This window comes from Pleurodeles waltl, chromosome 11 (assembly GCF_031143425.1).
Source record: "Pleurodeles waltl isolate 20211129_DDA chromosome 11, aPleWal1.hap1.20221129, whole genome shotgun sequence".
NCBI lineage: Eukaryota > Metazoa > Chordata > Amphibia > Caudata > Salamandridae > Pleurodeles > Pleurodeles waltl.
The window spans coordinates 287,771,725-287,799,523 of NC_090450.1; the positions used below are offsets into that span (position 1 = coordinate 287,771,725).

At 43.3% G+C, this 27,799-nt stretch overlaps 1 protein-coding gene across 2 annotated transcripts in view; it reads right to left on the reverse strand.

The window, feature by feature from the left end:
* Window positions 1-14,416: 14,416 nt before the first annotated feature.
* The window catches only part of LOC138265651 (alpha-1,4-N-acetylglucosaminyltransferase-like), a 494,212-nt gene continuing 480,829 nt past the window's right edge, over window positions 14,417-27,799 (reverse strand). For both annotated transcript variants that reach the window (XM_069213558.1, XM_069213559.1), the window contains one exon: window positions 14,417-15,193. In XM_069213558.1, the coding sequence (XP_069069659.1) occupies window positions 14,618-15,193 (576 nt within the window). In that variant the 3' untranslated portion in view covers window positions 14,417-14,617. The remainder of the gene's footprint in view (window positions 15,194-27,799) is intronic.

The following is a 27,799-nucleotide window of genomic DNA, read 5'->3' on the forward strand; positions in this document are numbered from 1 at the left end:
AATGGTCTGTTAATTAGGTTGCTACTCTCATGAATGCTTTCAATATTTTATTAGGCTCTTTTATAGCATAAAGCCACCAGCATTTGCCCCATGTAGATCAGAGGAGGATGTATTTTAATTAGAGACCTAGATAATCTACTATTGCATATCAATCGAAATCTGTTGCCAGCTCTGAGGCTGAGATTTGGGAGAATGACAGAGCATACACTATCCAGGTAATGGAGTAAAGCCCTTAAAACGTTGTATAAAATCCACCTGGAAATTATTAGTTAGGTTAATGGACCTTACTTACGTGGTTCAGGGACAAATTGCCCTTATTGTTTTTGGTGGATCCACTACTAGATTAATTCAGAGAGAAACCTTTGTAGATCGGAGTAATGACAACCAAAAGAAGCTATCGTTGTCAATGCTATTCTGAAAGAGAGATCCGTATGTTGAAACTATAATTCATGGGGGTGTTGGCTGAATGGCAAACGAGATGGCCACAATATGGTGAGCTCTATGTGACTCCAGAGCTTTATAGTTAAAATAAGTTATTTTTAGTTTGGGTCTTCCATTGATTCTGCACACAGGATCCCTCACGTTCTTTCTATACACTGGTAGACAGACATACATTTTTAGACGTTTTTGTACCAACATTTCTGTTTATAGTTAACACAAGGACATTTGGCAGTAAGAGGTCTTTCGCACCTCTGTGGGGCAGGACACTCTGGTTATGCCCTTTGGTACAGCTTTAAAAGTACTATGCTTCTCGATATTTTTCTCATAAAATATGTTATCTGACCGGAAAATTAGAGCTGAGGGCCATTTTGATTTCACAACATACAATTGACACTGTAGTACTTTTGAGCATATTGAGTATTTGCCATCTTGTGAATATGATGCTCTGTGAATTTCCTGTCTTTTTTCCCATTTTCTAATTTGTGGCCATTGGGAGAATTAACTAATTAGAGTTCTAATGCCCTATTGTTATCTATGCCCTTCACCTTTATATGAGTGTAAACAGCACATATTGCTGTACATTTCTGAGCACTACTCACCTATGTTAATATCCTGTTAACTGTTTGTGATCCTGGTATCTTTTAATATTGGCTTTCATATCCTAGGCACAGACATCAATTAAAATGACCAGTTCCTTATATTACATTTGAAAGGTCCTTGTAAGAAAGATAATCTCAACAAAATGTTGTCTGATCCAGCATCCTGCCCATACCCTCGTCCTCCAGTGCCAAGTGAAACACAAAAAAATGACCCTCCTTATCTAAAACTGACTCATCTAACGATCTTATTTTTGACAAAATCTTTTGACAAAATTAAAACCTTTGATGATGGCTACAAATGCAAAGTTACAACAGACTGAATATCGATTGCTATAGAGCACAGATAACCTTACGTGGAACAACGGGTCAGTGATTTGCAAGATGAGTACTTCTAGAATTTTGAAAATTGTGCAAGAAATACAAATGCTACAAAAGTGTATAGAATAGTTAGAGGTCGGGAATAGATGCAATACCCTACAGTTATATGGTCTGCCAGATGTAGCTGATGTGTTAACTTTCCGAAGGATGTTCATTCTGCAGCTGGTTGGTATTCCCAACAATTTGTTGCTAAATCTACAATGCCCACGTCAACTTGGAAGAAATCATCCAAAAAGACTTTGTAGTAGCATTACTTTTACTTAACCTTATTTTTTTGTTTTCACAATTATAGGTTCCCAGTTCCTTTACAGATTTCCATGCTCATTCTTGTTACCCTACATATCAACATGTTTTATATTTCACATGGTGTCTTCAAATGACTGAGGCTTGTGAAATCCTGTCAAAAGAGAAGATGGATACATTATTTTTGACTCAATTTAATGTGTGTGGTCTGGAGAACCAGTAACACCTACCAAATAGGTTCATTTTTGAATCCTAAATATTAACTTGGGAGGACATTTTAACAAGTTGATTGATCCACTTCTAGATAGAAAGTCAATATTTGAAGGTATGCCTAGTAAGACTCATGAAGCCTTTAAAACAGTAATTGCTTTTCAATCATTGATGTTTGGATAATATGAACCAATAATCTTTTGAATTTTCTTTTTACCCTAACATGATTTGTTCCTTTCTATAAGGGACTGGATTTTGGTTTCAAAACCTCTTTGGCGATCAGCTGAAATGGGGGCTATTATCTTACTTGATAGCACTACTATTCTCTCATCCTTTACTGTTTCTTCTACCAATACCACAATAAACAGACGGAGATTGAGCAATTAAATTAATTCTGTCAGATGGTGCATTTATTATTAGTTGTATAATTTCTCAAAGTGTATGTGATTTCTTTTGTTATTCACAAAAAGAAAGCTAATGTTTAGTATAAATATTCATAAATGATACTCCAACGCATGAGCACAACTATTTCTACTTTAAATGCCATGCAGTGGCCAACAGCATAGTCTATTCCAGGACAGTTGCCACTGGTCAGCTGGGCAGTTGCAGGAAAGGTTTCTTCTAGCTTGTTGAATCCCTGTAGCTTGAACGCTTCAGCTTCATGACCACCTGTAGTCCACTTCTTTGTCCTGGGTAGAAGAGGGAGTATGTTTAGTCCTTCAGGGGTTCCCTCAGGTAAGAGGCAGCAGGTCCAGTCTCCTACTGTTATTTCTCAAATCCAGGAGTGATCTGAAATGGATGCCTGGATGTGTCACTTTTATGTATGGCATGAGCTAGTGAGTGGAAATGACTTCTGTGCACACCCTAACCAGTGGAGTAAAAGTTTCCAGGGGCCACCCTACCAACAGTGGTCATTTTCAAAATGGCAAAAGTCTTCAGTCACCCTAAACTTAGGCTTGAAGGGCTGGGGTCTATGTGAGTATTTTACCAAGTTAATTCTAGTATCCTCCCAAATCTTAACACCAAAATTGAGGTAAAGCAGCCACTGTACCCCCAATAAACCCAGCAACAGAAGTCTGGTAGAACAAAAGTAGGGCTTTCCAGCAACCAGAAAGTGGTTTATTCAAAATTTATTTTGGCATCCCGATTCTCTTCCTTTCATGTGCCTCCCTAGTGTTATATGTAGAATCCAGAGACAGAAATCTGTTGGGAAATAGCTGGTCCAGACGAAAAAGTTACTTATGTTCAGTAACACCTAATCTGGTAAAGACAGGATCTAGCTGCAGATTCCTTACCTTACAATTCTCCCACAGGTGCCAGACTGGATCAGGAAGTTTGTTTCCAGCAGTACCTCTGCACATCGGAACAGGGCGTCATATGACTCTGTAGCAATGTTGCCCACCAAATTCAACATCAACAGAGTCCATATAATCCCCTCCTGGACACGGTGACGTCAGTTTCTTCTATTACTTTTTCCTGTACCAAAATGGGCAAAATGCCTGTCACAACGCACCTGATTATCCAAATGGTAATGCTAGGTAAACATGTGCTGGGAACCCCAAGTTGCTGTCTGGCATATATCCAGGACTGGAACTCTGAATTCAAATGCAGTGGACGCAGATCTGACTCTGGTAGAATGAGCATGCAAGCCATCAAGGAGTTGCTTCTTGGTCAATGCATAGCAGATTTTAATGCAGAACATGACTGATCCTACTAAAAGTCACTGACTAGAACAAGCCGGTCTAGAAAAGAGACCAGAAACTCTTAAGAATTTAGGTGAGTAAGAACATACGCTACGCCCGAAGAACTGTGGAAAAGACCACAGGCAAGTAAAGTCAAAGTTACTGAAAAGCATGGGAATCACATTATGATGCACCAGAGGGATAACAGACAATATGACCATGAAAACTACCTGCTTCCACGGTGGGTTTGAGCCCATGTTCTGAGCACACGGAGGCCCAGAGACAACAGGCAATCCCACTGAGCTAATGCTTTTTGCCATAGAAAGCCACATTTTATCCAAACTTGCTCTGTAAAAGCACAGATAAACAGGTGGATCCCAAGAACCCAACTGTAATGAAGAAAGCACTGAACAATGCTTCAACAGAAATATGGCTCAGGCAACACAGCAACTATTGGTATAGAACACTTGTCCTCTGAATAACCTGCCAGATATAATTTTTACACCTCTGGGACCATTTAGAAAGTATAACGCACATAGGTGGAAAAGAAAAATAATCGCCCATGTAACGTCAAAAGAAAATATATACACATATATTGGTCAAAGACAGAAGCAGTCACTATGGTGATGTCAGAAATATATATTTATGAAGACCGAACTGAAAAATCAGCAAGATAGTACTAATGTAAGAGGATGGAAAGTGTGGAGGACAACACACACCCCAGTAAAGCAAAGGCTGCCAAAACATTAAATCCAATGCCAACTGAGTAGCCAACAATCAGGTCGCTGATATCAAAAGCGTAAAAGACAGCAGGTCTGAAAAACCTGGCTGAGGAATGGAACAAAATGTAAAATACATAGTCCTCTAGGGACGAAACCCCACAAAGTGGACGTCTGCAACTGAAAACAATGTAGTAAACGCTGAATCAAGGTTTTGAAAGCTATGGAAGAGCAACACATATTAATTATAGGAAATGATGTTCCCACAGGAAATTGGAGACATTCATATCATCTGAAAGCATAAGACACAGCATACCTACAGCCTTCATTATACTAAGGTATATGGGCATCTTCTGAAGGAAGTGAGGTACACTACAGGAGTTGTATATTCCCTATGAACTAAGGAACCTAACAAAAATGCAGAAGCATTATAACTACCCGCAGGGGGCTAGAAATATAATGACACCATGTAGAATAGAGTGAAAGGAACCAACCAGGGAGTGAGCAACCAGGTATCCACCGTAAGATGGAAGATAGCCATCAACATAGGAGATGGCCACATGGCGACACATCCAGAATAAATTTTCAAATATCTTGAGGCTCTGGGTGGTGTCTGGGTTCTTGCATAAGAGGTGCCTGTAGCAACAAAGGTATAGGCCCTTGCCCCTAAGCAATAAGTAAGCATCACATGTCTCCTTGTGGTGAAGTCAGTGTAATGAGAACAAGAAGGGTGGCACAAGAGAAGAGTGCCATGAGCATGACCTGCACAGACTAGGAACGTAAGCAAGATGCCACTAGGAAGACCAGCAGGGTACAAAGGTGAAGAAAAAAAAACATTCTATAAAGAACACAGGAAGGAATTTTAAAATGTGTACTACCGGTGCTGGAGCAACCAGCAGAAGCAGTCTATGCTGCTGAGGTATAGTGAGAGCAACCTCCATAGAAGTGCAAGGACGTAAGGGTATGGAATGGCGTTACCACCTGCCCAACTGCTGTGCAAGGGAAATTAAGTGTCAGTCAGGAGAAGACCTTAGAAAGATAATAAGTAATGCTTGAGGGTTTAAAGCAGGCTCTTGTGCGAAGCGCAGAGCCATGTACAAAGGCTCCTAGGGAGTTATAATTATAAGCTCCATATAACGATTACTAAAAGTACCACAATGTACCTAGAAATGCCTTTAAGGCATAAATAAAATGCTCTACCCAGAGCAGGTAACAATCTCTTAGGCATGAAGCCTGTTTGCAGAGAAAAAGAAAAACATTGTTCCATCAGGTGTTAAACCCACTTAGGGACACAAAGAAATACCTTCCAAACAGCGGAAATGAAAAGATATCATCGACAGGCCTTAAGAAATAATAGTCGCATCTGCACAAGTCAGGAACATTGTGCAGGGTACCCCCAGAAAGTGGAATGGTTCAGATGAAGCGAAAAAGAACAGGACTAGATAAACTCAAGAGTCTTTTCCACCAAACTGTCCCTGAAGCATTGCATGTGTGCCAAACAGTTGGGCGCCATTGAAGGGCATGTCCTACAGGGTGGTTAGGACAGCCTCCAAAAAGCCAGAGTGGCGTACCCATGCATGATGGTCCAGCACTACTGAATGAGCCATTGCTCGACCTACTGAATCTGTGGTATCCATGGCGCATTTTAATCGCAAATTTAGCTGCCTCTTGGCCATCCTGGAGTGTTGTGGTGAGGCCGCTCCGGGACTCTTCTGGAAGCGAAAGCTGCTGGCTTGTTGCCAAATCTTACAATGCATGTGCAAAGCATCCCAGAATGCATGCATTGTTTAATGACTGCAAGGCATAGCTGGCTGAGGAGAAAATGTGTCTTCCACAAGTTTCCAGTCATCTGGACTCCCTGCCCGGAGGAACGATAGAGAGGATGCTGGTGGCAGAAGAGGCAGTAGCAGCCTGCACCACAAAACTTCTAAGCATTGAGTGCCAGAAGACACAAGCCAGGTCCCCGGGGGCAGGTCGGTATTTATGGATCTGTGGAACCAGTCCAAAGGGGCCCCCTAGTGGGCTTAGCCCAAGCCCCTAATAAAAGGTCATACAGTGCTTCACTATCCGGGAGCACAGGCTTTACCCCTGTTTGGCCCTGATGAAGCACTGTTATCAAGGGGTCAGTGGTCACCTCCACAGAGGTGAGCTGCAAATCTAGGACCACAGCTGCCCCCTTCAGCACCTCAGCGAAGGAAGAGCTCACCTCTGTAGGAAGGCTTGGGGGAACGGAAGTCTGAAGCCAGTGAGGACTCAAGGCCACTAGCCTCACCCAGCTCTGTCAGCCAACTATCCTCTAGAGGAGGCTGGACAATCTCATCCATGGGGTTCCTAAACACCAGTTCATCTCCTTCACCTTCAAAAGACTGTTCCTCCAAGGGAAAATGGCAGGGTCTGTTCAGATGGAGGGGAGAAAGTGTCCGAGTCGGATGGCACCACTATTGCTGCACCAACATCGCAGTGTCATCTCGGCATCTGAGAGGGTGATCGGCTCAGCGTCGATCGGTGCTGAAGTTTGCTGGTAAAACTCTTGCATTACAGGTGGGAACCCCCAAAGGACTGTGCACCACAGCTGGTACGGATCAGAGTTTGGATGCAGAGGGCCAGACGCTGAGGGTGCACCCGCTGGTGTGGATTCCGGTAAGATTCCTCTCGCCTTCTCGGAGCTCGAAAGCACACCAGAGGGAGTTAGGGGCCCAAAGAGGACATGCCGTGAGTTATAGTAATCCTGCATTCTGGGCCAGAGTCACCCCGGCTCCAGAGAAAGCAGGGAAGTGCAGGCAGACTCATGCACCGAGTCCTCAGCCAGAAGGCGGAGATGGAAACGCAGGACTTAAGGGACATCGGTGGATGCAGTGACTTTGAATGCCTGGGTTTGGATGTCTTATCCTTCGACCTTGAGAGCGATGTATGATTGCAGGAGCAGCTCCTGGGTTGGTCCTGGAACAGTGAGTGAGACCGGAGACAACATGGCACCTCCACCAGTCGTACTGCCACATTCTTCATAAGCTGTTCCTGCAACACCTTTGTGCGAAGGCGATGGCAGGAACCTCAATCCTCAGAGTCATGGTGTATCCCGAAGCACCACATAGAAACAGTATGAGGGTCTGTGGACTACAGCTGCCTGCCACAGGGCCCACAAGGTGTGAACACCGAGGACATGTGAAAAAAGGGGCACACTGTTCCTTAGACAGAAAAGGTTGAGGTAGGCCAAAAATTGACTGAGGAAATGCTCAAGATCTGTGTTGGAAGCATGGAAAAGAAAAAAATTACGTCAGGGTGTTGGAGAGGAGATTATATGGACTCGGTCAACGCCACAGTTGGTGGATGATATCACTATGGAGTCACACAATGCCGACGTGCAGAGGTACTGCTGGGAAAAAAATTCTCAGTCCAGTCTGGCGCCTGGGAGAAAAATCTAAGGTAAGAAATCTGCGACTAGATGTCTCTATCAGATAGTGGATGCACAAGAATTATCCTGGCATCCTATTTTTTTACTTTCAAGTGCACCTCAAATTGGTATATATACCTATCAAGCAGACTTTGTCACTTAAGCAGGATTTAACACTACAGTATAAGGGCAAAAAGGATGCTCTGGGACGTTCAGAGGAGTCCTCTCTGCTCATCCAGGTCAGCCTATTGTTAGCTCCTGGGAGGCAATTGCACTTTTTGCAGACCTATTCAAATCCTAATTAACGTCTGGCAGAAGTGGGAAAGCATATACAAATCTGGCCTCCAGGAACTTCAGGCAGGGTAAAGGTAACTTTCTAAAAGTTACGTTTTCATTAATATTTGTTAAAAACATAAGTTCACCATTGAATTGGATATTTAAAACATTTAATTATTTTTCTAGCAAGTTCACTTTGCAAATTTTGGGATTTTAATCTGTACTTTGGTTTTCTACATAGAACAGCTGGTCCTACCATGGTAAAAAACATAGCTTTTGGGTGCTAGTCACTGTAAGGACATGTTAATAAATGTATATATGCCCTACTTTTAAATACTGAGTCCAAGACCTATACAGCAGTGACTTAATAATATTTAAAAGAAAGATTTTGACCTGTCAAAAGGGTTTATTTTGACAGGTCGAATTGCATGTTTTATTCTGACACTGTGTTTGCCGCCACAATAGGCGCTGTATTTCACTTTAAGCATTGAACTTATATGCCTTGGGTACTTTGTGCACACTATAGTATGGGTCTGTAGGTAAGTTAAACATATGAATTCGGAATATGTCAACTCAACCGTGTTTGAAGGTGGAGCACAAGCACTTTATCACTGGTTAGCAGGACTTAAATGCTCAGAGTTCTAAAGCTAGAACAATGTAGGGTCAGGCAAAAGGCACAACATTGTTTGGCTGCTCATAATAGCCAGATTTTCTACAGTTTGGCTTTGATTTCAGTTTTGTTTCATTTGTTCAATTGCTATATTCTTCTCCCAGAACCAGTATTTTTGAAAAACACAGTTTTTCCTTATTTTATTTTTGTCTTGTGGAATTAGACAGGCATGTCTTATTTCTCCTTTATTGCTTGTATTGTGTTTGGAACTTTTCCTGGAGTGCTTGAGATGAATGTAGTCATTAACCCCTTGGGTGAGGTGGTTATGTCAGATGCCGTAGTGCTCAGGTGCCAGGACATAACCACCTCGTCCAAATACTGCCCCCCGGGGGGAGCGCTAGCACTTCCCCCGGAGGCCTCGCACCCCCTCCCATGGGCAGGGATGGAGGGGGAATCGCTTCCCCTTCCACCCACGCCCTGTCTGATGATGTCCGCCCGCGATCGCGCGCTGACCTCATCAGAGGCTGCCCCCTCAGCTTCCAGCGCGGATCGGATGAGAAATGCTTTGGCATTTCTCCTCCGATCACATGGAGGGGGTGAGAGAGGCATCAAAAGAAAGGAAAACTCTGAATGTCTCTCTGAGCATTTCTGTTGCCCGATCGCAACGGGAAATGATTTTTTTTTTTTTGTTTACGCATTAGGGGAGCGGCCCCGGGGGAGGCAGAAACCTCTATGCCCCAGGGATAATTTTTTGGGTGTTTTTTGTTTTATTTTTTATATGTGGGGAGCGACCCCTTAGACAAGGGTTGCTCCCCTGTGGGCAAAATTAACTTTAGGCCATTTCTGCCCCCCTTGGGGGCACATCGGCCTATTTTTATTAGGCCAATCTGCCCACAAGGGGGGCAGAAACCACTAGACACTAGGGATTTCTTGTGTTTTGGTCAGTTTCACGTGAGGGGAGTGACCCCTTAATCAAGGGTTGCTGCCCTGAGGGGGGCAAATTTGTTTTAGCCTATTTCTGCCCCCTTTGGGGGCAGATCGGCCAATTTTAATTAGGCTGATCTGCCCCCAAGGGGGACAGAAACCACTAGGCACCAGGGACTTTGTTAGCACCAATTTCATGCAAGGGGAGCGACTCCGTGGGCACGGGTCGCTCCCCAAGGGGGGCAGAAACCACTAGACACCAGGGATTTTTATTTTTTTGTGTCAATTTTACGCAAGGAAACTGATCCCTTAAGCAAGGGTCATTCCCAGATCGGCCTATTTTTATTAGGTCAATCTGCCCCCAAGGGGCGGCAGAAACCACTAGGCCCCAGGGATATTTTTGCACCAATTTCACACAAGGGGAGCGACCCCGTAGGCAAGGGTCGCTCTCCTGGAGGGCAAATTTATTTTCAGCAGTTTCTGCCCCCCTTGGGGGCAGATTGGTCTATTTCTATTAGGTTGATCTGCCCCCAGGGGGGCAGAAACCACTTAGGCACCAGGGATTGGTGTATGTCTATGTGGGTGTTTTGTTTGGGGGGCAGCCCCTTGGGCAAGGGTCGCTCCCCATGGGGTACACTACTGTTGGCCATATCTGCCCCCCGCCTTGGGGGAAGATCGGCCTATTTCATGAAGGCCCATCTGCTCCCAACAGGGGAAGAAAGCACACCAGAGAACACTTTATTTTTTTTTAAAAGAGGGTGGGGGTATAGCCATACCCCAACCCCAAATAAATGGGGCCAAAGTTGTTCTGCCAACCGGTGGGCAAATGGGGCAATTACCTCCGATCCACTCTCCGGGGGGGGGGGGGGCAGAAATCCTACTAGATGCCAGGCAATTAAAAATAATAGTGGGGTGATGGCTACCAAGCAGTATGGGCATGGTTATGCCCCCCCCCCCACCTGAAGGGGGTAACAGTCTTTCAGCTCTCCCATGCACACTAGAACATGTTATCCCACGGCAAGCAAGAGGACATTTGATTATTTTGGGTTTTGGTTTTACATTTGGGCCATGAGAGCTTGTCTAACTCTCAAAATCGTCCCACTTGGAATGGTGAGGGCTGCACTTTTTGGACTTTGGGACACTGCCATGTAGAAAAGACCTAGATGCATCTGAAAACTAAACAGCTGGGTGGGTCCAGGGTAGTGTGCTTCATGTGCACCCCGCACAATCTTCTTACCCACAATACCCTGCAAACTTCCAACTTTGCTGGACGTCACACATTTGTCCTACATTTTTGTGATGGAACCTTCCGGAATCTGCAGGTATCCACAAAATTCCTACCACCCAGCATTGTAGCATGAATACAGATAACATTTCTGCCCCACTTGTCAGCCTAAAAATGTCTGGAGTCTAGTGGTCCCCCCCCCTTGGGGGCAGATCGGCATGCTAAAAATAGGCTGAAATGGCAGAAAAACAATTTCCCCCCCAAGGGGTGGTTCTCCATGTGTAAAGCACAAAATAAACAAACAAAAAAAAAGATCCCTGGTGTCTAGGGGTTTCTGCATCCCCCAGGGGCAGATCGGCCTAATTATTATAGGCCGATCATGGCCTTAGAATAAATTGCCCGCCTGGGGAGCGGACCTTGCCCAAGGGGTGCTCCCCTTATTAGTAAATACAAAAAATAATAATTCCCTGGTGTCTAGTGGGCATTTCTGCTGCCCGATCGCATTGCGATCGGGCAGCAGAAATTCAGAGAGAGACATGAAAGGCCTTTCCTTTCATGCCTCTCTTACCCCCTCCACGTTATCGGAGGAGAAATGCTTTTGCATTTCTCCTCCAATCTGCGGTGGAAGCTCAGCTTCCAGCGCGGAGGGTGAAACCTCTGATGACATCAGCGCGCGATCACGCGCTGACGTCATCAGATGCAACAGGAGGGTTGGGGGGTGCGAGTGGAAGGGGAAGCAATTCTCCTTCCCTCCCTGCCCAGGGGAGGGGGTGCTTGGCCCTTGGAGGGAGCGCTAGCGCTCAACTCAAGGGCCCATAGCAGGACGAGCTGGTCTCGTCCTCGGCGCACGGCAACTGTGGCCGAGGGCGAGACCAGCTTGTCCTGGGCACCGTAGGGGTTAATCACAAATTGAACCACATTCCAGTCACTCTGTTAGTAGTATGACCTCACAAGACCTGATATCATTTTGAAAATGCTGAAGGACAAGCAGCTGGTAGACCAGCATTGATGGTGATACTGTGATGAAGCACTGTTGATCAAAGCTTCAACCTTCTCTTCATGTAGTTTACTATTGAGAATGTAAAATTTCATATACCTTTCTGTTTGTATTCAATTTTATACCAGCATACAGCACACTACAGCCTTAGCATTAGAGCACATGTATGCTAATTTTCTGTATGCACGTCTATTTTGTTATTCCATGTTGTTCAAAGCACATTCAGCGTAACTGTCCTAGTAAGCATATCTTCATCCTGAAGTTGGCACAATAAAGCAAGATCTGCCTTTTTCCTTAGGCTTCAAGGTCTAATCACATACCCCTTCGAGGAGAGCCTGGTACCTGCTCACTAGTGTCTATCTGGAGTTTCATGTGTACCATGCATTTTTCCTCAATTAGATTCCATTTCAGAAAAAGTGTCAAAATGTAGCTTCAAAATTATTAGATTTTAGCATTACATGCTCCAACTGACCAAGGAGCAATGCTCTGGTCCATTGATATGGCAAGCTATACTTAGAACCTTTGACGCTTGCTGTTTTACGGGGTGTCTATTTTCTGTTTTTGATAGGAACAAAATAGAGGGCTTGTTGGAGCTAGCAATGCTTACAAAATGAGCATTGGTTGTCTAAGGTACTGTAAGGATTCAGACTGCGGTTCTTCCAGTCTTTTTTTGTTTGCTTTGGTATTATATGATGCTATTTGACCAAACATGTCAGCTGAACTGCATAATCATCTTGACTAACCAAAAGATCATACCTTGCTTCTGATGTGCTTAAATATCAAACCATAATCACATATGTAGTCTCACACAACTCAAAGGCTCCAAGACATTATGGAAAACCTCTCCAGTGAACCACTGAAATTGAGGTAGAACAGTGAGTTCTAAGTATAGAAGTGGGAGACTATAACTTAATCCTCCCATAGGCCCCTGGTCAGTGTATGATCTCTATTTAAAAGTAGTTATTGGGGATCTCTGAGGAATGCCACAGAAGACATCGACTGAAGATGATCCCAGTGAAGTATGTTAATTACAAATGTACTGAAACAACCAAGAGATTAGATAAAGTAGTCAAACGATGCGTGATTAAGAACAATTCTCAAAGTCTATATAAAGGTCAAATATATTAGATGACCCTTGTTTTCTTGTGCAATGATATTGCTCCAGACAGTCCAAAGAGTTCTTGTGGTCATCTGTTAGTGGTAAATTGAAGAGTGGATGCTCTAACATAAACCCACTGCTCTCAAATAAGTCTGGAGCTGTGTCACATTCTATGTCATCATTTTGAAGCTGTGGCTATTTTTAATGTATTCAGCAATTACTAGAAGATAAATGGACTTGGGTCAGAATCTTTCACTCAGCTACACATGTGAGCATTTCTCACTTTCTCTCTCTCTACTCACTTTCCCTTCTTCCTAGCACAGATTGTTCCTGCTGCTCCAATCTTTCTATCTCGTGCACCCTCTTTTGTCTCTCTGTGTTCTATTTACTCCAGTGGGGTGGCATTTTTGTAAACAATATTTAAGACATGTTTTACCCAGTCCACGATATGCTGGTACCATTCCCTAAAGCAGTAGTGAAAAGCAATTTGGAATTATGGCAATTATTTGGTGAGTCTAACCATGAAGAGAAAGTTTTGAGCTATTCACAAACATAACTTACACCTGTGAGTACATTCAACATGTAAGCATACTCTTACACCTACAAGTAACTTTAAAACTTGTGGCTATTCAAAATTTACATGTGTAAATTTACTCAGAAGATTAGAGACATCTCTCCTCTCTGAAACAGGGCATGGAACCACATTTATGAGTGTAAGTTAATACAGCCGAAATAGGACCAGCACCACACATGGATGACCACTGATAATGTAACACCCTCCCATAGAAAATAATGGCGACATGGAGTCAAAACAGAACCCTATAGCAAATACTGTTAAGGTAAATTAACTTATTTTGACATTTCCACCCAAAGTAAAAAAAAATAAAAAAAAGTTGATTAAATAATTTTAAAATAAAGAATGTTTTATTTTTAGACTAGTATTATTAAATACATGTATTCATATTTTAAACTAGTTTAAATAAATTAATGTTTTCTTTGGGTTTTATGTTAAGTCTCTACCACCATTATTTCCTGTGGGCAGGTGTTGCAGCATTAGTGGCTGACCATGTGCTGCGTTGGACACATTGAATACTGTTGGGGATCCATTTTGTCTGTGGTAGGATAAAAGTGCTGTATGTAAATAGCAAAGAGCTTACTCTTTTGTGGTGGATGCCACGTCCCTCCCTCAACCCCTCCTTAAAACCATATGTATTTCTCCCTAAACCCTTTAATTCGGTAGTAAGTATTTCGATTTTTCCAGCCACTCCCTATGGTACCGCCCACATTTATCCATTACTAACTAGTAAACATACATGTGCAAGGACCTCTCCATAGAAAAAATAGGAGGGGGTAGCAATGGAGATTTACATTTGTCAGTTTGTAAATTGCATTTTGTAATAAGTAAGCAGGACTACTGTCAAACTAGTTTGGGTACTACTAAATGCAGTTTGAGAATCGGGCCCATAGTTTCCACATCACCTTAATTTTAGAGAAGAGGCAATGACTAACTGGACAATTTAAAATCTTTGCTGGCCTTCATCATTATGGACCTTTTGGTATCATATCACCATCAGTGAAGAATGGAAGTACATAAAACAGCACTTAGTAAAAGGTTTCAGTACCTTGGTACGATACTAGGATTTATTAACAAAATATAGTGCTTTGTGGAATCAAATCAACAAATTTGCATATTAATCTTTCGGTCTGCACCACAAAGTCATCAGGAGCTTATGACAAAAGTATTATTTAGAAAGGTCTTATCCTTTTTTAAAAGAAAAACAGATTTTGATAAATCATGTTCTTTGCCATTGCCATTCAACTGCCTAATTTTTTACAAAGACGTCATACGTCAGCGGGCAGTACTGCTTGAAGAGGTGCTCTGCAACTGTGTTGCTCCCTGCAGTCACCTCTTTATGCTCTTTGTTCATATAATTCCAGAAATGTAAGGCATAGGAGATGTTGAAAATGTTGTCATTCTTGTCCCAAATTTCAAAATACTGAAGCCACTTGTCAAAGGGAATAGGAAAGAACCTCCTAGGTTGAAGATACAAAAAATTTGAGCACATTGCGTCTCCTACGAGCTCAAAATTTGGCATCTTGCAAAATCTTTCAGCCATCCTTGTGTAGAGCATTGGGCCCTGTTGTATCCATATGTCCCCATTATAGTTCTTCACATAATCCTCCATGCATGCCCAAATGAAGGGATGATGCCATTGGAATCCAAGCACAGCACTGCTGCAAAGAGTAGAACTTTCCGCTGCCAGGAAATCTTCTACTGGAATAGGCTTGATGGAAATCACATCTGTATCCATGTAGATACCACCGTACTTCCAAAGCAAAGCTTGCCTACAAGCGTCAGACACGTGATGTGTCCAATAGCGTTGCATGTCTGGATCCACCTGAAAATTAAAGACCACAGTGGTTACTTTAAATGTGTTATATTAGGATCATTATTTAATTTTTCAATTTTTGATCAATGTAATAGCTATAAACTATGCAACAGCATCAAAGAAAGTAATTTAATTATCCTGTCCAAGTTGTGAAAAGGTATTATTGGTTAACATATTGCTCTGGCACCAATGATAAACACATTCTTTGTCCCTAACCTCAAATCTCTCTCTTGCACGCAAAATCAGCTGAGTTTCCCTAAAAACGAAGACACATAGAATTTAGAACTTATACTGCAAAATGAAGTCTGCATCCATAAGTGTCTCTTGCCAACTCCTTTCTCTATAACATGTTTCTGTGTGAATTACATCATTTGTCTGAGAAATTCACCCTACCAATTAGGCACAGAAGCTAGCCCTCGGAGTCCGTTCTTAATCAACTCTACATAGAGGGCCTGATTTACAGTTTGGCAGACAGGAAATCCATCACAAATGTGAAGGACATCATGTCCTCCTTTTTATTAGTGCCACATGATATAAAACACTTTTAATAAGACAGACAGGAAATCTGTCACATTTCTAAGACAGTAACTTGTCTCCCAAAATCTACTTAAGTCCCTTAATATGTAAACAATGCACACCTAAGTCGATAGTCAGAAAACACTATGGGCCATATTACGACCCAGAGGTCTTAAAACCACCAGGGCTGTGGTGGCGGTCTGACTGCCACCAAAGCGGTGGTCCCACTGCTTTGGCGGCGGCCTGACCGCCACATTACAACCATGGCAGTTGTGCCATGGTCGGACCACCAGCACCACCAGTTTCCCTCCACTGGAGGGACTGGCGATGCTGGCGGTCCTAACCTGCCAGGTCAGCACTGCATGCAGCACCGCCCTGAGGATTGCGACCCACCTCTCCACCAGTTTTTACATGCGGTTGCACTGCCATATAAAGGCTGACGGAGATGGAGTGCAGGGGGCCCCATAGGGGGCCCTGCACTTGGCATGGGCAGTGCAACGGCCCCCATGGGCAGCGACAGCTGTTGCACCCTACTCACCTCAACATTTCCTGCGTCAGCGGCTGGCTCAGCGGGGATCTCATAATCGGGCCCGTGGGAAGGCGGCCGCACTGGCGGCAACCTGACCGCGGGAGTTTGGCAGACAGGCTTTTCCATCAGCCAAACTCATAATGACCCCTTATGTCTGAATTGGCCACTTACATATCTGCTGCATCCGTACAGATATAATCATAGAGCAATCTGAATTAAAAGGTATTTGTCTTCAAACATAAATTGCCAGCAAGGTACATATGATTGTTTTATAATCCTACTCTGTACCTGGTACAACTGGATAGGCAAATAAAAATCACTGGATAGGAGCAAACAAAATTCGAGACATATACAGTAGGGATTTTGGTACCTCCTACCGATTTTTAAATACCATGACCATATTTACAGTTTCTACTCAGTCAAGGATTACCTGCATTGTTTATCCAACATTTTACCTAGTTACAAGAGAACAAAAGCTGATGTATACTGGATAAATCTCAGTTAGCAATGACAACCTACAAAAATATACTGCTATGAACGGCATTCTTGTCCTACTTTTGTTATCTGTTCAGGAGCCATATCCCTTTCTCTATACCCTCTAATTTCACTGAAAGGTCTGAATTAAAAATCCCCGTCTGAGTTCTGGTGACACATGTTTCTTGGGTCTCATTTATATTCCACCAGTTTTATTCTCCACCACACTCCTCAAAGCTTTACTAAAGAGTGCCTACTCATATGTTTAGTTGAAGACAAATGAGGCCAACAGAAATTGAGTTCTACTTTTCTGATTAATAGCTAAATCCTGGATGCAACCATTCTTGCAGCTACCCTCCTTTTCGTTGTGCTGTTAAAATATAACTCTGTTATCTTACATCTTTATTTGATACTTGATTAAGTGAATTTTTACAATTTTGCTCCTGATGAGGCCTTATTTACTTAATCAATATGGGAAATCCAAGCTAGAAGGTAAGCTTTTCTGAATATGGCTTCAATAGGTCCTGTTTTTGCTGAATTATTTGGTGATAGGAGGGGCAATGAAAATAGATCAAGTACTGTTTGCAAGTTCAATTAGCTTTTTGGGCCGCATCATGTATCTCATTCGGGCCTCTGTAAGATTTACACTTATGCATCCAATGACAAATCCGTCATTATTGCCATTTTACTCCTTTTTACATTTTGAGATCTCTTTGTTAGAGCATACATGGCCCCACTTTGTCCCATTCACAGACCAACACCATTTTGCTGTTAGTTCAAAATGTGGGATCTTAGATACATTTGCAATCAAAATGTTTAATCCTGGCCCATGGTTTTCAATTTATGGTGTCCCATCCCAGGGTTAGATCCCCAGGGTGTAAGAATGTTCTCAATTCCATGTATTTTCTTTCACAAGATGTTCGGGACCACAACATTTAGGGATTTAGGCTGTCCCGATGATACTCATTATTCTAATGAGACTACTGGATTTTGAGCAGCAGGATCGTTCACGGTGTGGGAGACTGAGTCTAACCCCCTGCGGTGACATCTGTCGCTCTAAATCCGGATTTTGGTCTGAACAACTAGCAGTGCCTCATCTCTACCAGGGGATAGTGATGATTGGGCAGCCGAGCGCATGACATATTAGGCTTCTCAGGGAAGGCCTGGTCACTCAGGTCGCATCCGGTTCTCTCATTTACACTTCAGTCACATATATAAACAACAAACAGAGGCAGTATATGTTTTAATAATGGATTTAATAAAACAACTGCATCTTAGATAGCAAAGCATGAGCTGCAATAACAAGGACGACACAACATGACAGTATTAAAATGGTGACGAGAAGAGTGAAGCATAAAAATAACGCTATCATATTGTCACTATGATCGATGGATTATTTCCTATCTAAGTCATAATCTGAGCACAGCATGTTAAGCTCTAATTCTGCCTTTCAGGTTCACCCGGGAAGACATCAACCCTCATACCTGAGCAAAGGCCTGTAGTCTGCATTAGCATTAGCGAATAATTCAGCAATCAGCATACAGTTGTGGTTCCCTGACTGGAATCTCCCTCTTAACGTGTAATGGGACTAGGAAGTATTTTTATAATAACACAGCTGATGTTCTGAGAAAATGTCCCTACGTAAGGATGTGTATTTTCTACGAATGTTGGAGACTAAACTTCTACCATGTTCACCGGCAATGTACCAAACTGTAGCCTTGAATGAAGCACAGAGTGATCAAGAATGTCTTGTTTGAGAACACAGAGCTGGACTGAGCAAAAACAGTTAGATAGATGGAAATAAAACAAGACCGTAAAAATGGTTATTGTAAAAATAACAATGCGAAGCCGAATAAAATATATCTAGGTTAAAGTGCACAGCGGCCTAGTGTGTTAAAATAATGTGCATGGAGCTATAACTAAAATGGCCACACAACACCCTCCCCTTGTCGGTTGAAAGTGGTTCAAAGCCAAAGCTAAAATTACATTGCTAAAAGCTCAATCTAAGATATATATAAAAACCAAGTCAATTTGGACAAGTTAAAGGGACACACAAGCATACTACATGGCAATTTAAAACATGAGCATGTGACTTATAACCAAATTAAAAAGACATGTCAATTTAGAAAAGTTAGGTACGAGTCATGGAGAACAGGAGATCTTCCACTTCGGCAGATGCCAAAGCCGGAAAGTCCTCACCAAAAAGGATCAAGGAGCAGGTGTGTTCCATAGCCCCAGTGTCAACCATGGCGGCATTCCGTGGAGTGCCCACTGATGAGTTGTGAACAACTTCCTCCAGGAAGGGTAACTCATAATTAGCTTCATGCAGCAAACGCAACCTCAATGCGCATGTCCGGTAATTAACCCTCAGCGAGAACATCAACAGATCAGCATCTACTGCAGGCAAGCACTGCTGTGAAAGACAGACTTCCAGTGCATGTTCGAAAGAGCACCAGAGGCACCGAAACACGGGCCACACTTGTGATGGCGGTCGGACCGACGCAGACAGGGTGGTCCAACCGCCCTATTATGACCGTGGTGGAGCTGCCACGGTCTGATCACTGACACCGCCAGGCTACCGCTAGCCTGAAGCCTGGTGGTCCTGGCAGTTGTAATCCGCCAGGGCAGCACCTGAGGATTACGAGTCCACATACCGTCAGCCTTTCCATGGCGGTTACACTGCCATGAAAAGGCTGGCGGAATGAGGGTGTCAGGGTGGCCCCCATGCACAGCCCGGTGCCCATTCCACTGCCCGAATTTCAGACAGTGGAATAAGGGACGGGTGCTGCTGCACCCGCTGTACTATCACATTGCAGCCAACTCGATTACAAGCCGGCTGCAATGTTACGCCCTGTTTCCCACTAGACCGGCGGGCGGAAACAACCGGCCCAGCAGGAAACTCAAAATAGGGCTGAGGGGGTTTAGCCCGCAATGGCGGTATAGTGGAGTAGTGAGTTTGGCGGGCATACTCCGCCACCCACCAAACTCATAATGAGGCCCTTGGTCTTTTCTGCTACACATTCAAATACAGTCTATATAAACTGTGGTGCTATATACACTCTTGAATCATTATGGAACCCCTGCACGAATACAAAGCTGAAAGCTTGTGTCTTTTGTTTGAGTATGTGGTTAGACACATTCACCAATAATTTTACATACCGTCTTCTTTCAGGTGAATTCCCTTTTCTGTGTGAGAGGATTGAGTTTCACTGTCAGGAGCTGATGATCTACTGCTAATGTTACGTAAATGTTTTGGTTCCCAGATGCTTGGATGTTTTTTTTACTACTTGGTTTTATCGTGGAGTCTGACAATCATTTCCTACAGGGCATTTCTTTTGCTTAGTAGATTGTCATGAAAGGACCTTCGGTGTTGGACTGATTAACTTAGCAATATCAGCAGCATCATCGGCTGTATGATCCATAATACTCTGGACATCATCACTTGGAAAGTGTAATAGATTATTATTGGAGACCATATGTACAAACTGGTTTCTTTTTGCTGGATTGGTGTTGTTGTATGTTACAAACAAGTAAATGACTTGAGAATTTACACAGTTTTAATCTGTATACGCCATGAACATAAACTATCACACCCTGCAACAGAGTAGACATAATTTTGCATTGCCTTCTCCTGTACTTCCATACCATGTATATTGGTCAATACTTACCTTTTCTGTGTTGGCTCTCTGTCACTAAGCAGATTATTGTAAACTGGTAATGGGCAAAAGGAGAATGTAAATTCACTTTAATAGTCTACAACAGTATGTTTATGAATTATTACTGGTAATTATTTAGCTTTCAGAATGTGGATTATTGGTTGGAGTGGTTTGGTATCCACCACAAATGATAAAGTTGCTATCTCGTTAGGCCCAGTCAAAGGTTTCAGTATTTTAAACCGGAGCACAACCTCTGGAAGATACAGCATAGAGAAGACAGGCTTAGCATTGGGGCTTAACATCTGGAAAATGTGTAAAAGAAAATGTGTAAAGCATTTAGAAATACTAAAACAGTTATAAAGTCAAAGGCACAAAACAATAAAATTCTGATCCAACTAAAAACAGAGAAACCTTTACTAAGCAAAATGGCAATAAAACGACAAAAATCCAATAAGCTGAATGTGAAAGAAGAAAGATTTTCATGGAAACAATGTCAAGAAAAAGTAATGTGCTAATGACAGTCAATGGTTGCTGTGGACCAGGACCAAGTTGCAGTTTCAGGCTGATCGCGATAGTTCCTGGTTTGGATATACCAAGTGGATTAGTCTGTTGAAAGTTTAGAAGTCAAAATTTTGAAAAAGTCCTACTGGTCTGAAGCAAGTTTTAAAAAGTTTCCACACTTTCTTTTATAGCCACAGGAGAGTATTTTTAAGAACCCAATATCTGATGAGAGGCACTTAGAAACTCACAGGGTATCAGGTAAAGGCCAACAGCAAGGTCCAGTCTAAGTCCAGTTGCTACTCCGCAGCTGGGCACTTTAGGAAAAATGCCTCTTGCACCTTGCTGTCTCCCTGTAATTACATAGAAGGTCCGCTAATAGATTCTTGGAGTCCACTTCTCCTGGGTACAAGTGGGAGCAGGCCCAGCTCTTTAGGTCTCCTCATGAGTCTCATACACCAGTGCAGTCCTTCGTTTGTTCTTTCACAGATCCAGAAGGAGTTCTGAGGAAGGCTGGGTGAGGGTCCAGCTTTATATGGTTCACCATTAGTAGGTGGAGGGCTTACTAAGACACTCTTATCTGCCCATTAGAGTAAATGTTCCCAGGTCCTGGCCTGTCTACTTTTTCAGAAGGTCCTGTTTGCCTGACTGCAAACAGACCCAGGATGCAATGTATCTGGGGGAACATGAGATGGCCATAGTCCGAATCCACACTAATCTTGGGCTCTGAAGGCTGTTGGTGTGTAGGGAGCATGGGCTATGAAAATCACCAATGCCCACGCAAAACTAACACTAAAGGTCTAATTTACAACAGGCCATACACTTCCAGATAGACCAGTGATACAGGATTTGACACTATTATGTTACAAGGTAGAACACAGCCCTCTCCCTTCTGCTGAACTCAAATGAGTAATCCCTGCCAATGTAGGTCAACCTGTCAAGTCACATTGATCTGTTGTGTAGCTCCTGAGGGGAAGTCACCCCTCATTCACACCCAATTGAGGCCACGTACAGGCTGGGGAAAGCCAGAAAGTTAGTGCAAATGAGCCTCAAGGAACTTAAGGCAAGGAAAATGTAACTTTTTAAAAGTCACTTTACCTTAATATGCCTTACAAATTCAACTTCACCACTGACTACGATTTTTATTAACTACTAAAAATAGTTGTTCAATTCTTTTTCTATCTGGTCTCATTACCAAGGTATAGTTTCAGTATTTTGATCTGTGTTTTACTACTGAGGACAGCTAGGCCAACCACAGTAAAAACAGCATTTAGAGTATTTTCATTGTAGGGACATAACATTAATTTTCTACATGTCCCCTTTAAAATGCACACTACCAAGGACCACATAGGGGTGACTTACTAATATTTAAAACTGAGGTTTTTACCAGTCAAAAAACTATTATTTTGACAGGTTGGGCTGTATGTAGGAATGGCAGCAGTCAGGTTACAATGGTAGGCTTGAAGCCATGTTTTCCATCTCACACTAGTGGATGCTACAGTAAGTGTTACATTCCATGTGACATTTAACTTTCTACACAAAGGGTGCAGTTTCAACACCATATATTATCGCCTTATAGGAGAGTTAAATACACCAATCAGGGATTTGCCAATTTCTACATGTTTTCGGGGTCAAAGTACGTACACTGGCCCCTGGACAACAGGGCCCCAATAACCAGAGACTCTAAAAAAAAGTAGCATCAAATTTAGGGAAAAATGTTGGTGACCACACAAAAAGGGGCATTTTCTCACAGTTGTCCAATTGATTGTGGGAGTTTGTAAGATTATTTGACTTTCTCCAACATGAACTCAAATGAATCTAAAATAATATTTCCCCTCCCTGGAACAGAATGTCGCTAAAACCATATCTTTCTTAGGTAAACAGGGAAACTCAATAGCCCCCCAGGGAGCTGGGTAAGGTGAATACAAAGAGTACAATGTTCCTGGAGGAATCATTTTGTATTGCATTTAGTGTGGGTTTCACAACCCAACAAAAACATTATCAAACGCAAATGAAGATGAACAAAACACAGCAGGGAGTGTATTGGTTTATAACCATTGATATATTACATCAAATCAATGAAGTAAATTCATGAAAAGCATCTTCAGTAATCAACAATGCTTGAATCACCATCAGGTTTTGGCGTCTTGCAGAATGATGGTAATTCAAGCAGCGCTGCTGACGGGGCTGCAGCTTCCTGAATAATTGATTCAATTGACCTGTAACCTACCTGCATGATCATGTGGGACATTGTGTTTTTCTGCCCACAACCCCCCCGAATCCTCGATAATACACATTATAGGTAAATAGCAGGACTGTTCTCTCCGATAAATTTAATACCTTGGACGTCTGGGGAAGGAATGACTACGGGACTCAATGAGGCAGAGAAATTTGTATCCAGAAGAGAAGGCCACCAGAAGACCGGCCCTACCCCTTTAAACTAGTAGGAACAAAGAAATGTACGTATCCTTTCCTATGTATGGGGTCCAAGCTCCATGTCTCTTGAAGTAAACAGATGTCAAATTGGTCCATGAAAGAACCCCAATCAGGTTCTCCCAACTTGGAACGCACGCCTGCAACATTCCAAGATGTAATATTTATGTTAGCCAAGTCCTCGACTTGGACAGTGTTTGGGACCATGCATGGCTTTACCATACATGAAATAGGGGGTGTGTTGAGAGCAACGTGGCGTCGGCGTAACTGCGACTTCGCAGTCCCGCCCACCAGGAGAGCCGAACGCACAGCGGCCGCGGCGGCCGCGGCGGCCACGGCGGAGCAGGCGAAATAAGCGGCTGAATTCGGCCTGCTTTCCCCCGCCGCGATGAGGAAATGAGAGCCTTTTCTACAGGGTTCTTTTTGCCGCGGGAAGAGGCGCGGACATAGCGGCGCTCGGGTAAGGATGTTGAGCGCCGTGTAAAATACAGAGACAGACTTCAGGAGAAAGCGCGCTCGACCCCTCAGACTGTACAGGGTTGGGGGTCCTTCTGGAGACCCGAAGCAGCAAGGAGCAAGTTTTAGGACCAACTCTGCTCCCACCCAGAGGAGAAGAGGGTGTGAGCAGCGCTGAAAGTTTGGAATTTACCAGGAGGAAGCAGGCAGGAGGAGAGCCCGATGTACCCCACCTTTGCAAGTAACTAGGCTGTTTTTTTTTATTTTTTCTCTCTTTTAAAAAAAAAAAGGAAAATAGGGGGAGAAGAATTTTCGCTAAAAACGTGGTGAACTTTAAAAATTTGATACAGTCTCTACTACCTAACATTATCTTGATAACCCCCATTCTTTTCGCCCTGCAACAAAAAAAAAGAAAGGGGAAGGGGGACCATCCAGGAGAAGGGAAAGGGGGAAAAAAAAAGAAGCAAACAGAGGGGGAGAGGTATAAAAGGAGAATTAAAGATTTGGGGGCTCTGATGTTGTTGTTAGGTTCGCAAGTCAATCCAGGTCTGCATTTATATGCCCCCTTATGGCCCTGGAAGAACCTGACAAAACAAACAATTGTGGATGCATTATCAGTGTCGGCTGGGATAATAGGACTATTTAGGCTGTTGTCACATGTACTGAAAACTAAGATGGCTCCCAAACCCATTCGGAATCCTGGAGATAAGACTGAAGGAGTAAAAGTGACGCGTGTTGGTAGAGGTAAAGGAGAGCTATCGGGACCAAACAAACGCCCGACGGCAACTGTAGTTAAACCAGCTGTGGAAAACATGTTGAGTTTGGGGAGAGGCTCTAAGACAAGTGATAGCATTACCACTCCCCCACTGGAAATTAAGGTGAAAGGCAAAAGTCAATCTACTATTATGACTTTTCTTGCAGGTGGGGCGCATGATACCCGGACTACACATATAACCCCCCCCTCTGAAAATAACATGTTAGGGAAAGAACCTCTTCTGAGCACCAGCAGCATGAAGGGGTGCACTATAAACAACGACCCCCTTGTGAACCTTAGACAAGGCATTGAGAGTGTGTCAGAGTTGTAAGACAATTAAAGGGAGACAAGAGAGAAGGAGCTCGGCCCTCCTACTGAGGACAAGCAGTTTCAAGCACAACAATTTGACCAGTTTGAGCGATTGGAGCATCATGATGGGGAAGGAGGTGTATGTATATCAAGACTTCCAACAGAAGGAGAGAATCCACACAAGGTTTCAGCAAGCACTAAAAAGTGGGGCAAAATAACAGGAAAAGATCCCCAATTTGTGGAGTGGGGCAAGGACAATAGTGATAAATTCTACTCTCTGACAGAAGAGTCCGATCTCAGCAGTGGCGATCACAGCCTTGGTGGGTCTGATGATAGTGAAACATCGGAGGCTGAAAATAAATCATCAAGTAATGAACCTACAGTGCGACAGTTGCGCCGACATTGGAAATCTGTTAAAGCACGACCTTGTTCTCAGGGGTCTCCAGAAAACCCGACATCCACGGGCAGTAGGACTTTAAAATGGGATTATTCCGGTATTGGATTAGCGGATTCTTCGTCTATAATTAACCAGGGCTCAGCTAATGGCAATAAGGAAACAGACACAGGTCCCCCCACTTATAACTCGTCTGCAATGGGCGCTGAGGCAGGGATGCTGCAGTCAATTTATAGCTCAATTAAAGAGTTGCAAACAGAGACTAGGATTGAAAGTCGATGTGCGAGGATCGCTACAAAGAGATTACAGGGAACAGTTCGCAAGGTTGCAAAATCATGCACAGAAATTGAGACTAAGCTGTCCTCAATGGAAGAAAGGATAGTGGCAGTTGAGGAGGATCTTGTTAATCTTAAAGAACAGAACACTATGAGAGACGAACAACTGACGGATGTAATGTGGAAATTGGAAGATTTTGAGAATAGACAAAGAAGGAATAATCTTCGATTTCTGGGTATACCGGAAGGGCTAGAGGGAAGCAATATACAGATGTATGTGGTCAACCTCTTGCGTGGTGCTTTCCCAGAAATGGGGAATTGGAACTGGGAGAATGAATTGCAGCGTGTTCACAGGTTTCCGTTAAACCGGCGGGAGGGGGGCCAACGGGCAGACTCTAAATATCCTAGAGCTATTCTAGTTTATTTTGGAAATTACCTATTGCGACAGGAGATATTGGATAAAGCCCATCCTAATGCCCCTCGCACCGTGGATGGGGTTACCTTTTTCACTCGCCCTGATTTCTGTCATGCCACTGTTGAGCGGAGATGGCGGCTTCGACAGCTCATTAAACCAGTTTTAGATAAAGGTGGGGAGGCGTATCTGCTGGCCCCTGCTCGCCTTAAAATAATAATGAATGGGAAAACAAAAATATTCACTTCGGAAATTAAAGCAAAAGAATACTTGATGGGGGTCAAGTAGCTAAGGTGGAGTTACTTGGAAGGCAAAGGTGCTCGGGTAACTGGTGGGTGGGTCCGCACGTACACGACGCCAATACTCAGGCCATGGGTGGTCTGATTGCTCTACAGGATGGGGGGCCAGTCTCGGGGAGGAAGGAAGCATGGGAGGGGGATGGAAGAGACTGGTCTGGGGAGGGGTGGGAAGGGGGAGGGGGAGAGGATGGGGGGTGGGGAATGGGGGAGGGAATGGGGAGGAGGAGAAGGAGGAGAGGGAAGGGGGAAGGGAGAGAAAACGAGGGAGTAAAATGGAAAGGAATGGAACAAGGAATGGAACAAGGGAAGCAACAGAAACAGGGGGGGGAATAGAAAGAGGAGAACAAAGGGAGAGGAAAATTCAAGAGAAAGTGCAGTTAGATACAAAGATTTGGGGGAGCAGAGAGAGAAAAGAAATGAAACGAAAAATAGCAAATGGCTAGACTCCGAATCGCTTCAATTAATATATGTGGATTAAATGACCCTCGTAAAAGAAGGAGAGTGGCTGAGGAATTAAAAACTTTTAAGGCAGACATTTATTGCTTACAGGAGACACATGTGGAATATAAAAATCCGGGAATTCTTGGTTTACTCGGTATGAAAGTAATCGTTCGATCAGAACAAGAGGCTAGAACTAAAGGGGTGGCGATATTAGATCGGACTAATAAATTAAACTTTACTAGGCAGAAGGCGGACAGGGGAGGGAGATGGGTAATTGTAGAATGCAGCTATGGGCATAGTAGCTTTACGCTATGCTCCGTATATGGGGCAGTTACGGACAATCCAATAGTTTTAGATACCCTTGCTATAGAATTAACAGGATGGGCCCCCCCTTATATTCTATGTGGTGATTTCAATTTTAATGGTTCTTGGGAGGGATTACAGGATGTTTTAGCGCCTACAACCAAGAAGTATCAGGGGCGTAAACCTCGGGTGTATAATGCAATGGTCGCTATTCAGAAAGAATTAGGATTAGTGGATGCTTAGGTGAGACTATGCAAGCCAGACCCTGGATATACCTATTATTCGGCCCCTCATGCGAAATTAGCACGACTTGATTATTTTTTTATTTCCCCTGTATTATTGAATCAGGGTAGGATGGAGTCATACCCACGGGTTATATCAGATCATAATCCCTTAGTATTAGATTTGGAATTGGATGGGTTAGAATCAAAGGCTAGGAGATGGACATTTGAAAGAGGGCTTCTTAAGGACCAGGAGTATTGTGAGTATATGAGCAAGTGGATAGCCGAATTCTTGGGGTTCAACCAAGGGTCAGCTCCAGGAGAGATAGTTTGGGATACTTTAAAAGCAGGAATATGAGGTGAAACATTGAGTTTCAGCATTAAAAAGCAGAAAAATACCCAAAGTAGAATAAAAGATTTCCAAACGAAGCTAAGGGTGCTAGAAAGACAGCTGGTTATTGCAATAGAAACTGGGGTTGATATAAAGAGGGCTCAGGAGGAAGTCGTTATAGCTAAAGCAGCAATTAATGAGACTATGACTCAAAGAATAGCGGAGAAATATTTAGCACAACGCTCACAAGGGTATTAGTATGGAGAAAAATCTGGGCGTTTATTAGCAATACGGGCAAGCCAGAAAATAGCATC